Source organism: Anolis carolinensis, chromosome 2 (assembly GCF_035594765.1).
Source record: "Anolis carolinensis isolate JA03-04 chromosome 2, rAnoCar3.1.pri, whole genome shotgun sequence".
NCBI lineage: Eukaryota > Metazoa > Chordata > Lepidosauria > Squamata > Dactyloidae > Anolis > Anolis carolinensis.
In genome coordinates, this window is record NC_085842.1 from 101,781,028 (window position 1) to 101,796,296 (window position 15,269).

Sequence of the window (15,269 nt, forward strand, 5' to 3'; positions counted from 1 at the left end):
CAAAGCAGCTGTCTTCCTCCATAAATATTACACTGTAAACATCTTGGTGTGCAGTAGTGATAATGGTATTTCCATCAGGTTTAGAAATGGAAAGTCCTAGAAGGAAGCTGAAAATTGTGTTGGCTTCTAGCACCTTCAAAATAGGTATTGTGCTGCATGAGGATTTGAAAGAGGAAAGAGGAGCAACCCCACTCTGGTTTTGTTGACAGAAGTAGCTTTGTCAGTGATTCTATCTCATAGAAACCTGGCCAATGTTTGTAATGTATTCAAGTAAAGCAAATACGTTTTTACTTTTAGAAGAAAAAGAAAAAAAAGTTCTATGTGCTGCATTATATTAGACCAGTGGTTCCCAACCTCTGGGCCACGGGACCTGGAAATTGCCCACCTCCTGCTGTGAACAAACTGGTAGAAACAGAAGTAACAAAAAGTATTCCATTATTAAACAAGGCTACACCTGCAAAACTATCAAATTCTCTTCTTTGTTTCAAATTGTAGTTACCAGAGTTAGGCTAGAAAGTATAACAAAGCATATGGAAAAATCTTAATGCTTTGGTCAGTCTATTGGACATTTAATAGTGCTAACTAGAGTAGACCTATAAAGCCAGTAGGAACTTAGCAAGTCAACACTAAAATAATTTATATTGATTCAGCGTGTCTGTTCAGTTTTGGCCTAACAATTTTCTTTATGCCACTGTGAATTAATACTATTAAGAGAGAATTTTTGAGAATTGTTAATTTTTTAAATATGAGGTAGCATAAAGGGCCATAGCCATTAATGCCACAAATTAAAAGTGATAGTTCATCATAATACTAATATATTGTTGAAATTCTGTGTGGCAAAGGGAGACCATTATTTCTCTTTCATTGCAGTGCTCACCTCTCCCCCTTAAGCATTTTACCAGCCTCTGCAGAGTAAGTATACATTTCCCATAGCCATAGAAAGTACTTGTGATTATGCTGTGTTATGTTTTGCACTGTTTGAAGTCTGAATGAATAAATGCTGACTGATTTTAATGTAATTTACAAATCTGCAACATATTCTGAAGTGATTAATTGAAATATACATGTGAATATTAGCCTATATCCCTATTCCATATTTCCTAGTCCTTCTGATTCTTTTTCTATTTTGAATTGAGTTTCTGTTTTCCTTTGCATTCCCCTTTTCACAATACGTTTACATACCTAATTCTCAACCTAGTTGCTTTTCATTCTGACTTCAGCCCTACTGAAGCTTTGGCGTACCTCTTTCTTGTGAACTCACCAGCCTTGAACCCTCCATATCCCCTACTGAAACATTTAATCTCACCTAATTGATCATTTGCTTCCACATTAGCTTTGATCTTGGTCAGTGTTCTGCTTCATATATTTTTTATTTCTAACAGCCAGAAGATTGACATTGCAATGGTTTCCACCTGTTTCCATGTATTTGCTGATGTTCACTTTTCATTCACTGTTAATTATCTTTTAATTAGCAGTATGAGGCCTTGATTATAACTGATAGACTTAAAGTGGGGGGGGGGGGGGGGGGAGAACACACAAACAACCTGACTTTTAACATTTTCATCCCCCCCTCCCCAATCATCTTTATTAAGGAATCTTGAACACTGCCCATTAAAACAATTGTTCCATGGTAGAATCAAAGTCTGGAGTTTATTTTTAAGGAGATTCTTGTTTGTATCAAACCCATCCTTGACAAGCTCTAGGAAATACAGAAACCTTAATTTCAGTTAAATCAGTGGAATTTGTTAAATCAACACTTACATACATTCCATTGATTCTTCTGGTTAAGTCTAACATTGGATTTAGCTGCATGGGTTATGGAGTCTTTTTCTTACTTCAAGATGTCTTGTTGAGTGGAATCATCATGTAACTTAGACACCCAAATGTTGCCACAAAATGATGGTGGTAAATATTGTCTATTTCAATCTATGGTTATAACTATATTTTACTTTCTTAAGTTATTTAATAGCATGACATGTTAATATAGTTTAAATAGTAAGACACATGTGTGTTCAGTTCTCCAGCTTTCAGTTCTGCATTCTTTTTCTTTTTTTGCACAAACACGCTCTGCTTGCCAGGTTCAAACTTGGGGGAGGAGATGATATTCTACACTGAGAAATTAGATTATTAATAAAAACAATCTTTCTTTTCTCCAAAAGCATTTTAGAAAGAACAATTAGAGCAGCTGTAGAGCAACATCTGTTTGACCTGCAGAGCAGCATAGATCAAGATCTCAAGAATTTACAGCACCGAATGGTGTGCCATGAAGCAAATATAGACGATAAAGAAGGATCTAACAACCAGTAAGATTGCATGTTTAATTTCATAAATTACCGCATATTAAAATTCACTTTCTTACTCTTTTGCTAACATTATTATTTTAAATTACACTTGAATTAAGTCATTGTTGGGAAAATGAGACACATTTAACACAACACCCTAAACTATATACTGCCATAATGCACTAAAAGCAGTCATGAACTACTTTAACATCTAATGATCTTTAGGTCTTTTTAATCAGGCAGGATTTTGCAAAATGCAAATATGTAATGGCTTGAACCAGGAGAGAAGATAAAATTAAGGAAAAAGATTGACAGTGTTGCAGTAATTTTATTGTCATAGTCATAACATAAAGATGAAATCTGGGGGAATAGTATGTTTTCAGACTTGTAAATTCATTTCAGCTTAATTTCAACGCCTGCAAATCTGTCTTCCTCGCCTAATTCATCTGAAGACTATGAACATGCAGGCAACTTTAACATTCAGCTACTGTAAGAAGGGAATAGAGGAGTGTCACAGACTGGAGTTCACTCCCTCAGGTTTTTCTTTCAATATCGGGTAAAGCAATCTAAAATTGACTATGATTGTCATGCTTTATCTGTAACCCGATTTGATTTCATCTTCAGAACTGACAGTGTAGGAGCTCCTGAAGGAACACACTGTATAATGCCTGTGGAGTGGCTTTAGGCCCCAGGCATGCAGGTAATAACTTGAGATCTCAAAGGGAGTTCCTCTTTAGTGCTGCTAATAGAGAGAGACATTTTATTGCCAAGATGGAGGTAGGGTCTGCCAACTTCTTTGCGTCTTCCTTAAGATCTAAAGAAAGCCTAAAGAACATCTCAAGCAAGATGCAGATCTAGGAAACAGACACAGTTATCTTTCCCCACTTACATGATTTTTTAAGCTTTTATTGTGTTGATGTGTGCTTTGCCTTTTGTTATATTTTGCTTTGTTGCCTACATGGCAATCAGTACATTTTTAAAAAAAAATCAATTCTCTTCCCCTCTTTTAAAAACTTTTTCCATCTTAGACTTTGCACATTTCCTAAAAGCGTACATGTTTTTGTGAAACTTTAATTGGCTTTAAAAAGTAATACACTAGTGTGTTTTTAGTTTAAATTTAATTGTTAGTCCAATTTAATGTAAAATTGTAAATTGTTTTTATTACTGTTTATAGTATTGAGACATAACATGATGATAATACTTAATGATCTATGATTACTCAGTTTTATATCTCGAGAGATCTCTTGAATCCCTGGCATTTCTGTGCTTTTCCCCTTCCTTGCTCATGTCCATACACTTTTTCTTTAAACTCAAAGCCTCTTAGAAGAATAGAGTACTGAGTGAAGGCTGCACAACTTTATTATATGTAGTATGTTAGCTTGGGAAACAGATCTTGGAGTTGATGCTTACGTTTTACAACTGTCAAGTTACAATTATATACCACTTCTATTGCTTGTGCTCTTTTCCACATCTGGTTCACAGCAAAAGTATAGGTAGATAGGTTCAGATTTGCTGATTTCCTGAAACCATTGGTTTTTCTGGAAGTTGTTCTGTTTACTCACTGTCTGATGACATCCCATCCCTTTTTATAGTGGTCATAGGTGTCAAGGGGAAAACCTGCTTTCTTTCACAGGAGTAATCTTCAAGAAATTGGTATGAGGTGGTGAAAATTTATAGCAGCTGGTACATGCCGTTTCAGAGCATTGTGTAGATCCTTCATAAAAACAGTGGTGTGGCTTAGGTAATGCCACCACAGCTTTCTGGTGATGCCATTTATTCAGTTTGCTTGCTAGCTATTGGAATGATTCCAGCTTGGCAAAATGAAGTATTTGCTGTAAACAGGTTTGTGCTTATTTCATTCCAGGATTTGATAGCTGCTAAAAAAACCTTTAAGACTTAATGTTCTTAACTTTCAGAAACTGCAACATATAAAGAAGTAATCTTAGGCAGTTTTTTCTGAATACCTTGTTTCTCTTCTTAGGGATGAGTCTGAAAAAAAGGTTACTAAAAATTGTGAGAATCTTGAAGACTGCTCTGAAACTGTAGATTCAGACAATGAAGTGTCTGAGGAAAAAGAAAGTTATCAGGTAAGAATAGGACAGATTGATTCAATGAATGCTGTTTCTTCTGGCTGTGGACAATTTGGACAATTCTGTACACACCTAGTTTTGGGACACAGTAGGGTTATAGTGTTAGGGATCTAGGCAAGATCCTACAAAAATTAAACTTAATTCTTTGGTTTTGGAGATTTTTCAGTTTGGTTGTTGCTATCCCATCAGCACAGGAGGCAGAATTGCCTACATTAGAAGGAACTCCTCCCGGTCCCTCCATCACCAGCTCATGAGTCAGGTTTTTTTTTTCACTCTGGAAAAAATGCTATTCTAGCATATTATTTTTTGTCTTTTTTCTATTTCTTATCTTTGTCCCAGGATAGTCATTGTCCCGTCATATGTGTCTGTGTGCTTAAGCAGGCATACACGTTAGTTTTTCCTTCCTTCTCCTTCGACTCTGATGGTAGTGCAGTTCCAAAGAGGACAGTCAGAAGAATTTAAGAATTTTAAGATTACTTACCCTTTTTATCTTATTAGTTCTAAAGTTTATTTATTTGAACAAGAAGATGCATCTACTCCTGATGTAATTCCCACCATGGCTAGCAGATAATTCTGATATAGAGCCATGGTCCTCTGTGTATACCAAGCTGCTAATCTAGGTGGTTCTCTTACAGTTAGTGCCCACATTCAGAGGTCTTTTGCCTCCAGCATTTCCCAATTGGCCTTTGTTTGCAATGCAAACACTGTCTCGCAAGCTCACCTTGCCTCATGACAACAGAAGTGCAGCTCCCTAGTATTAACATAACAGCCCACTAGACAGCCATAAATGAGAAGAAATAACATGTCGCAGAGGGTTATAAGAGAAATTATTTTCCTACTGATTCTGGGTCCCTCCCTTGCCAGGCTGGGACCACTTCAAGCACCCCAGATGTTAGCCCAGGTGATCAACAGATTGAAAGAATCAAAGATGCTGTCAGAAATGACATCTCTGCAACATGAGGGGAAGAATACAGATACAGACACAAGCACTCCAACAGATTTCCTTCATTAATACTCTTCAAGGGAAGAAGAACAAAGACTTTTTAATATACTTGTTTAGGTGGACCTTGGACACTCACAAAGGGACTGTTGGTGTGTGTGTGCTGTATTTCTTTGAATGGTGCACTTGTACACTTTTAATTCCATTGTATCCCAAATATTGTAACTCGTTTAATTGTATTTTAAGATTATAATTTATTGTCTGCTTTTTGTATCTGTTTATGCATCTTTTGTGAACTTCCTTGTATCTCTCATTTTGGAGAAAGGTAGCATATAAATTAAATAAAGGAAATCAAGTCTCAAGCATGGTTATTTTTGAAGTACCCCTACCATCAAATATCACTCCATTATTTTCAGATCAGTTAAATGAGGTCGGTAGATCTGTTGCCCTATTTCCACTTCCCTCCCAAGGATAGATAGGTAGATAGATATAATTTTAGGAATTTTACCACCATTATAGTTGCTATAGCCTGCCTGTGTCCCTCAGTGTTTCACAGAACTTGATAGATGAGCAAAATGTGGCTGTTTCTCTCTTCTGCTTCAGATAGTATGAATGCTTGCTGCCAACAGCTTTGAATCTCATTCTATCCATGTTGATACTTTATTTAGTAACATGGATTAATAGTACCTTTTAGAGAGCCCTGTAGACTATTCATTTTACATAAGCTGAGAACAAGTTTATAACACGCTTGTTATTGAGTTCAGATCTTCAGGCCTCAAGTTTGATCTGCATCTAGTGTGTTTCAGTGGCAAAATGTGATGAATCTATTTCTCAGAAGCTTATGAAAAGGACTAAAAATGAAAAGTATATGGTGTTCCATTTCATTCTTCCTTTAAGACATACCATGTTTATAATTAATAGGTGTGAATAACTTTGAACAGCGTGAGTGATTTGGGTCATAGCAACATATAAAATACTTCAGTTTTCTACAAAAAAAGAAAAGAAAAAGAGAAAAATAGAGGCCCCAGTCTTTCTGATATCATTGCTAAAGTCTATTTTTCCTTCAATAGGCAAGAGGAATATTATTGAAGCCATGTGACGGAGGAGGAGAAGCCAGAGAGTCCATTGAAGATAGGTATGTATATCAGTATATATGGGAGTACTGGGAAGCAGATTGTTGTCATGATTCTTGTTCCTGATCTCAATTTTATAAGTATCAAGAACTTTCTGTTTCAAGAATTTTTTTAAAGAGTTATTGTCCAAAATTGTTTTTTCTGGTATGAAAAGATATTTTTGTGTGATCAGTACAGTTTTTAAAAAATGGGTCAGTAAAGCTAATTTCGATCAAGCTAGAATTGTACAACATTAGCTTTAACTGAATAATTGATACTATTGTCTCATTTATTTTTGTATTTCAGCTTAAAGGTGTCTTGCATTTTTACATATCTAAGATTTTATAATACTTTTATACAATGTTGCTCTTCTGCAGTAAGGAAAAGGGAAATACCTGTACAAGCAAGTAAATACTTTTGGAAAGGCATGCCTTTTTAGAGATCATAACCTTTTTGGAAAGCCATAATCTCTATAGTTATTTGGAAGCCTGACCCTTTTTGGAGATCACACTATTGGCATTCACACTATTTGGAATAATCATAACCTTTTTGTAAAGTATGATCTTCTTGAGAAGAGTTAAAAACTTGCTTGAGTCAATCTTCTCCTTAGTGGTATTCATGCAAGGCAATTTAGGTTTCTCAGTTGTGAGACTGATATCCCGGGTTTTCTCTTTGAACTGTTAGGAACAAAGATATGCCAATGCATAAAATATATAGCAGATCTTCAGAAGTGTTATTTCAGTTGCCCAAAAGGAAGCATCTACTCTCCCATAAAATATATTGCTTTTAAATCATGCTCGTAAGAGACCAAAAAATACGTAGTCTTTGTTAAAAGTTAACATAGTTGGTTTACTTACAAAACTTCATGTATTTAGCATACAGGTACATTGCTTATTGGTTCAAAGTTTAAACAGTCTGTTCTTTAAGCATTCTGTTTCAGTCTCTTCTCTGTTGCATACAGACTAACACTCTTCTGATGTATACTGTACTTATAATGTATACTGCCTACTATACTATGCTTAACTATACTGACTACATATTGACTTCTAAAATTGAGTCTCAGTCTGAATAGTCCAAGATCTGGTCACATGGTCTGTAGACCCTCCCACAACCTCAAACAACATAGACTTAAGGGGAAAACTGCATACCAATATATGTATGTACCAATATATACAGTATAGTAAGCAATCTCAATTATATACATAACAAATAACTAGTATAGGAGGCTTGTAGACGTTTGCTATTTCCAACATTTCTGCAGTAAGGAAAAGGGAAGTACAAGCAAGAAAATACCAATTTTATATGAAACCTCTCTTTCATCTCTACAACCATCTCATTTTCTGTTGTGTTTAAGAGTTTCAAAGACAAAATAGGGTTTTGGGAGCATTTTGTCTAAGATAAACTTAAATTCTCTTGAATCATGGCCCAGTTAGACAATTTCTTGTTATACATGTTGGCTCAGTTCCAATAAGTCATGGTTTTGTATGGTGTTATGATTTACAATTAGCTGACAACCCAGAATGAGAAACTATTATAGTTTACAAAATATGTGTTTTGGCTAATTTGGTTTGACAAGATATCTGAGTTGACAAATTATAGTTACGACTGTTATTTATTCCTCCTTCAGAGGCAGAGATGGGAGTGCTTAGCCGGTCCATCGTTAGCAGATGTAAACTAAAGGACAGTGTGTTGTTAGGCTGACGATTTGGAAGCTTAAGCTGGGCTTTGGTTTCTAAATTATGTTTGATGCTAACCATGGTTTGTTGTCATGTCTGAGCCTATATGAATAGTATAAAAGAATAAATTATCCTCACATATCCTTTGAAGTAATAATCTGATCAGACAAATAATAAGACTCTGTTTATAGGCAAGATTGTGGAACATTTGATGATGGAGACAAAATGATGTCGCACAAGATTCTGGTGAGTTATTTGATTTTTATGCTTTTTTAAAACCTACTCCCCAGTTTTTACCATGTCTGCATGGCTGTATTTGCACTTTTCTTCCCGAGCATCCTTCTGAAGCATCCTTCTGAAGCTCACAAATGGCTTTTCTTACTTTCAGACTTTTGGATACCATCTTCCTTTCCAAGATCATGGGGAGGGCTAATTTATTCTTGTTCCTTTGTAGTGGAGGAAATGTTCTGTTTTCTGAGACATAATTTACTTGAAAGATCCAGTGGGGCTGGAGCTCCTAAGAGCCTAATTCACATATTTCTTCCTTTTTTCTGTGCCCCCAATGCTTCCTAGGAAAGAATCTAGGAATCATTTTAATATTTTCTCATATTATTCTTCATACTCTGTAATACTTGTGTTAAGTTTTAGAAAAAAAAACAGAGAGAGCCCCACACATCAGTAACCTGTTGGCTCCCTCAGTGTTTGCTTGTAGTTTATAGTCTAAACAGAAGAGCACACACTGTATTTTAAATTCAACAGTAAAAAGTATGCTGTGGACTGAAACTATTTACTCTTGCAAAAGATTTCAACAATGTTGCTTCATATTTACAGGACGTTGTTAGCAAAAGTTATGATCCGAATGTCAAAACTGAATCTGAAGAACTGCAAAACAGAAACAACAATGCTCCTGAAGCGACATTGTGTGTCCTCAGACCACACCTTGATTTGAAGAATGTGAATGGTGGTGACAGATGGGAAGGTAATAGTGAGATCCTTGATACTTTTGAAAAATGTAATTCTGAAAATTCAAATGCACGCTCTTCAGAACTGCACTTACTTAATACCCCCAATTTTTTCACTCTCATAGCACTTTTGGATGTGGACTAGTAGTAGAGAGCTTTGTGGAATAGGTGTGTGAGCTGTGTGAAATAGATACATAGATAGAACAATGGAAGACATTATTCGGGGGAGGGGGGCTTCCATGCCCGTCACAAAGGAAGTAGGTGCTGTTAAAGATAAATAAAACAGTACCTCATCAAATCCAAAACAGGGGTCCTCAAACTTTTTAAGCGGTGGGCTAGTTTACGGTCCCTCAGACTGCTGGGTGGGACGGGACTGAACTATAGTTTGAAAAAGTCACATGAACAAATTTCTCTGCATATGCCTTATTTGTAGTGCAAAAAACTTGAAAGAACAATACAATATTTTAAATAAAGAACAATTTTAATCAACATAAACTTGCCAGTATTTCAATGGGAAGTGTGGGCCTGCTTTTGGCTGATGAGCTAGTCAAGTTAATTAGGGTTGTTGTTGTTACGTGCGTTCAAGTTGTTTCTGACTTACAGTGACTCTACGTTGAGGGTGGGAGCCAGGTAAATAATCTTGGAGGGTTGCATCTGGCCACCCTCGAGATGCAGAAGATGGTGTTAATGGCAGATGTCCCTCCCCCTATTTCCTTTGTCGACACTTGTTGGCAGCTAGAGACAAACCAGGGTTGTTTCATTGCACAGGGCCAAACTGATCCTGTTCTGGAGTAGAGAATGAAAGTCACTCTTTTGCTGACACATTCTGCTTTATCTCTCTGTACTTTGACCTGAGAAACCCAATGTGGTATAGTGATTTGATCATTGGGCTACAACTCTGGAGACTAGAGTTTGATCCCTGCTCAGTCATAGAAACTCGCTGGGTGGCTTTGTGCAAGTCAGACTTTTCTCAGCTCCAGAGGAAAGTAAAGCTAAATCCCGTTGAACAAATCTTGCTAAGAAAACCCAATAATAATAATAATAATAATCCCCCCCGCAGGTGCCACCTTGACGTGGTGGGGGGGCTTAACCACTCCAATGATGACTGAGGGCTGTGCTGGCGGTAGTGTAACTACCGGCAGGTCCAACCAAGCCAGTACAAGAAAACCGCACTACAAACTAGAGCTGACACAGCTGGCACAACAAAACATTGCATGGAAAGTTCCTTGACAAAATTGAAGGAAAAGCTGATAAGGAGACGACCTGGCTCTGGCTCACGAATGGGACCCTGAAGAAGGAGACAGAAGGCCTGATCCTTGCAGCCCAGGAGCAAGCCATCAGAACAAATGCAATTAAGGCCAAGATCGAAAAATCAGCTAATGACCCAAAATGCAGAGTGTGCAAGGAAACCGACGAAACCATTGATCATATCCTCAGCTGCTGTAAGAAAATCACACGGACAGACTACAAACAGAGACACAGCTATGTGGCCCAAATGATTCATTGGAACTTATGCTTCAAGTACCACCTCCCTGCAGTAAAGAACTGGTGGGATCACAAACCTGCAAAAGTATTGGAGAATGAGCACGCAAAGATATTGTGGGACTTCTAAATCCAGACTGACAAAGTTCTGGAACACAACACACCAGACATCACAGTTGTGGAAAAGAAAAAGGTTTGGATCATTGATGTTGCCATCCCAGGTGACAGTCGCATTGATGAAAAACAACAAGAAAAACTCAGCCGCTATCACAACCTCAAGATTGAACTTCAAAAACAGAAACCAGTGCAGGTGGTCCCGGTGGTGATGGGCACATTGGGTGCCGTGCCAAAAGATCTCAGCCGGCATTTGGAAACAATAGACATTGACAAAATTACGATCTGTCAACTGCAAAAGGCCACCCTACTGGGATCTGCACGCATCATCCGAAAACACATCACTCAGTCCTAGACACTTGGGAAGTGTTCGACTTGTGATTTTGTGATATGAAATCCAGCATGTCTATCTTGTTTGCTGTGTCATACAATAATAATAATAATAATAATAATAATAATAATAATAATATAATAATAATAATAATAATAATAATAATTAATATCCTACTTTATCTCCTCCAAAGGGGACTCAAAGCAGAATACGTTCACCTCAGGGTCTCCATAAGTCAGAAAGGACTTGAAGGCACACAACTTTGACATGTAGTCGTGAGACTCTTTTTGGTTCTGTGCAACTGAGTCACAAGTGGTGCCTCTCATTTTTACTAGAGAGAAGCAATTCCCCTTTGTCAAAACCATGCTGACAAGAGTATGACTGTTATGATTTGTAACTTGGCTATCTAGGAATAGCCAAACATATGTGGCCCTTTGTAATCAGTATCATTAAACGTGTTCATGTAAAGCAACAACAAAAGTATTTTTATGTTGCCACTAAAAACTAGAAAAATTTAATTCACCTACCTCATTATTAATATATATCTCAAAGGCCTTAATTTTGCTTTTTGTTCTCAGTTCCAGTTTGAAAAGAATATTGGTATACTGTGTGGAATCAGATATTCAGGTTATTACTTGTAATTTATCTCAGTACAATAAATAGTAATATGCTAGGAGCATGAAAAACAATCTAATAAACTTGGTTTTTCCATTTATTTTTGAATAAGAACATATGAAGATTGGTAGCCATATTCTCATTGCCTATAGTTTAATAATACAGTGTTCCCTCACTTATCATGGGGGTTCCGTTCCAGGACCTCCTGTGATAAGTGGAAATTCGTGAAGTAGAGACATTATTTTAATTTTAATATTTATACATTATTTTAATTGTTATGTGGCCTTTCTCCCCCTTGCAAGTCTTGGGGAGCTAGTGAACCCTTCCCTACCAGCGCCGGATGGGCCCTTGCTCTGGGCCCGCCATGTTGCTCTGGCTGCCTCTGCTCCTGCAGCCAGGAAAAAAGGAACACTGCTCTAGCCGGATGGGTGAGCGAGGGTGGGTGGGTGAGAGAGTGAAGGCCGGCGGCAGCAGCTAGAACCTGGAAGAGGCGGCCAGGGTCCGGCTTCTGCCTCTGCTCCAGCCAGCCCATGCCAGAAAAGGCGGAGGACTTGGAAGAGGGGGCGGAATCCTCCACGAGTCCTGCCCCCTCTTCTGAGTCCTCCACGTTTCCCGGTGTGGCCCGGCTGTGGTGGCAGCAGAAGCCGGACCTGGCCGGACCTCCCGCTGCCGGCCTTCACTCTTTCACCCATCCTCCCTCACTCACTCATCCAGCTGGAGCAGTGTTCCTTCTTCCCTGGCTGCAGGGAAGCAGCCAGAGCAACTTGGCGGACCCGAAGCAAGGGCCCAGCCAGCGTTGGTAGGGAAGGGTTCATTAGTTCCTCGGGGCTTGCAAGGGGGAGAAAGGCCACATAACAATTAAAATAATGTTTAAATATACCCCAGTTTCCCTGCTAAACAGTGAGTCCGCAAAAAGCGAACCGTGAAGTAGCGGAGGAACACTGTATATGCTCACCCAGTATTTCATGATAACTTAACCCCTAATATCCACGAATTCTATATTGATGGATTCAACCATCCACAGCTTGAAAATATATTTTTAAATCCAAAAACCAAAGATTAATTTCATCATTTTATATAAGTGAGCGAGCAGGTTCTAGCTTTGCCACCACTGTGCTGTTGCATCATATTAGGGAACTGAGTTGCTGGCTTAAGTGCCATTGTTGATCTTGATTTAAATTAAGTACTCAAAATAGGATAGAGAATAGCATTTTTCCAATTTCATCCAAATTTAAGGAGAATAAATGTATTTTATATCCATATAGATAATAATAATATAATAATAATAATTTTATTTTTATACCCCACCCCATCTCCCCGAAGGGACTTGGGGCGGCTTACATGGGGCCAAGCCCAGACATCAAACAATATAAAACAGACAATAGGTCTGTTCTGTTCCTAGCTGCTATATTTTAGGATGAGCTTAGGAGAGCAGTTAGAATTTTTTCTATCTTTCTGATACTCAGTGAAATGCTAGTCCTAGAAATTCCCCCACTTCTCTCCCTTTTTTTGACCTTGGGAGTTGCTGGAGTGGACAGTTAGGACAGCTGTTTGTAGAAGCTGGCTGCCCTTGTGTTCTTGGAAGATTATGTTTAACCTTTTGGAGCCTGGACTAGGCCTGCTCATCCTCTGTTTTCTTCTTCATCATTTGTATTGTAGTACTGCAAGCTTTCTGTTGTTTGAATAGTTAGATTTCCATCATATGTTTAGAATTTCAGTCCAGTCCAGGGCCAGGACTACTTAGTTTGCTATGTTGAAATGTCTGCCCCATCCAGTATTTCTATTAATGCGTATCATTCTAAATCAAACAAATGCATGCTTTTGATGCACAGATAGTATAATCCTTAGTGCTATGAACTTTTCCTGCAGTTTGGATTGCTATTATGCTTGAACAAATGTGATCAAAGTCTTTTGTTTAATGTGTGTTTTGCTCAAACAAGGGAAAGCATGTGGCTTTTTTGTTTGTCATGTCTGATCCAACACTTCTGGAAAGCCTTTGAATTAATAAAGGGCTTTCTTCTTCGAGTTCTCTGTGAATGCACACTGGTGAAGTATACTGCGCCTGCGCAGGCTCTAACGGAAACTTTCCAAGCTTTACATTTTCAATTTTTGGCGGTAACCACGCCCATTCCTCCCTAGCGTATATAAGGCGCTCTGGCTCCGCACTCCCCAGTTCCTTTTTTTCCGCCGCAGCAGCTCGTCGGAACTTCATCCATTTCAAGATTCAGAAGATAATATTCAAGATGCCAGTGCCTCATCTCTAAGGAGAGGCATGTTTTTTGCCTTCTCTGGCACAGGCAAACTTAAACTACGTATCCTGCTTCAAAATGAAACTCCCCTCGAGCTTCGGATTTTTCTCACGCAACATCCTCGTTGGGCTCGTACAGCCAGAGGCTTTTCCGGAAGGCCTTGCCATATCCCAGCCTCCCTCTCCCTCTCCTTGGGAGCGGCCGTTGCTGAAAGCCTCTGCCGCCCCGTTCTTATCGGGCTCCGGTCAAGCTGACAATAAGCCTCCCCCTCCCCTTTCGTGGGAGCGACGGTTGCTGAAAGCCTCTGCCGCCCCGTTCTTATCGGGCTCCGGTCAAGCTGACAATAAGCCTCCCCCTCCCCTTTCGTGGGAGCGACGGTTGCTAAACGCCTCTGCCGCCACGTTTTTAAACGGGCCCCGGCCAAGCTGGCAGTAAATCTAAAATGTTGCCTCCTTACCGGCTGGAATACTTCGGCAGGAGCTAAGAGGCTGGAAAAAACAAAGACAGCCAGGCTAGGCTTCCCAAGCCATCTCCTCGCATGATTGTCCTTCCTTGGCTGGGCGGGCTCTTTTCACAGCTGCCCTCGCCCTCTCCGGAAGAGTTGTTGGCACAAATATAAAGGCAATCCTCTCCTCTTCGGAGAAATGCCTTGGATCTGGCTGCCTTGGCGGTCGCCAAGCTCCATCTACTGGCTCCAGAAAGTCACTGCAGCCATGCCAACCCAACCTTTCACCGTCGACAAAACACAAAACTTGGATGGCTCAAGCCCGGCCTCAATGCTCCTCGGTTTCGACCAGGATGTCTTTTCTCGAACCCGGCGCACAGGTGAGCGGCTCCGAGGCAATGGTCTTCTCTCCACTCTCCTTATCAATGGAGAGACCGCCCAATATCTCCAGCCTCCCTAAGACTCTGAGATGCCTGGAAAAGGGCCATAGATTATTATCCATAGCCCTTGCCCCTCTTCTATGCTCCTTTTGAGAGGAGTACGATCTGGGCCTCCCTCACTAAAGGTGATTCTGCCTCTAAATACTGCCGACGTGTGGATCTATCTTGAACTATACCTGACAAACAGCCTAAAAAGGATCGAGCTACACTGTTATTCTAATGCCACAACACCGCCTCCGGCGGGTGTTTGTCATCACAATCCCATCCCTGGCATTTGTCTTCTCTTGCGACAGACCGAGTTTTTCCTTACCGCCCTCACGGCCGATCCTGAATTGGCTCCCGAGGAGGAAAGCACCACGGTATCTACCATAGGCTCTACCATCCAGCACGAGTCACTCTGCTGTAATGGATAGATTGTCGTATTGCAACTCGACTACCTCGGGTTCGAATCCCAGTTCGGCCAGGTCTCCATGCATCCTGCAGTGTTCGATCAACTCCATAGACTGCTATATACAGAGGTTTCTCGCTACC

The 15,269-nt window shown here is 39.5% G+C and overlaps 1 protein-coding gene and 1 long non-coding RNA gene across 7 annotated transcripts in view; one reads left to right on the forward strand and one right to left on the reverse strand.

Moving 5' to 3' along the window:
* Nucleotides 1-15,145, reverse strand: part of LOC134296155 (uncharacterized) — a 69,428-nt gene extending 54,283 nt beyond the window's left edge. Inside the window, exon 1 of the long non-coding RNA XR_010002731.1 lies at nucleotides 14,311-15,145. This is a non-coding gene — a long non-coding RNA (uncharacterized LOC134296155). The remainder of the gene's footprint in view (nucleotides 1-14,310) is intronic.
* fam13b (family with sequence similarity 13 member B) overlaps nucleotides 1-15,269 on the forward strand; it is a 117,480-nt gene that overhangs the window by 57,801 nt on the left and 44,410 nt on the right. For 5 of the 6 annotated variants that reach the window (XM_062970314.1, XM_062970317.1, XM_008104866.3 and 2 more), the window contains exons 8-13: nucleotides 871-912; nucleotides 2,160-2,303; nucleotides 4,264-4,369; nucleotides 6,383-6,447; nucleotides 8,292-8,346; nucleotides 8,932-9,079. In XM_062970314.1, coding sequence (XP_062826384.1) covers nucleotides 871-912; nucleotides 2,160-2,303; nucleotides 4,264-4,369; nucleotides 6,383-6,447; nucleotides 8,292-8,346; nucleotides 8,932-9,079 — 560 coding nt within the window. The remainder of the gene's footprint in view (nucleotides 1-870; nucleotides 913-2,159; nucleotides 2,304-4,263; nucleotides 4,370-6,382; nucleotides 6,448-8,291; nucleotides 8,347-8,931; nucleotides 9,080-15,269) is intronic. The other variant, XM_062970316.1, reaches the window with a different exon arrangement.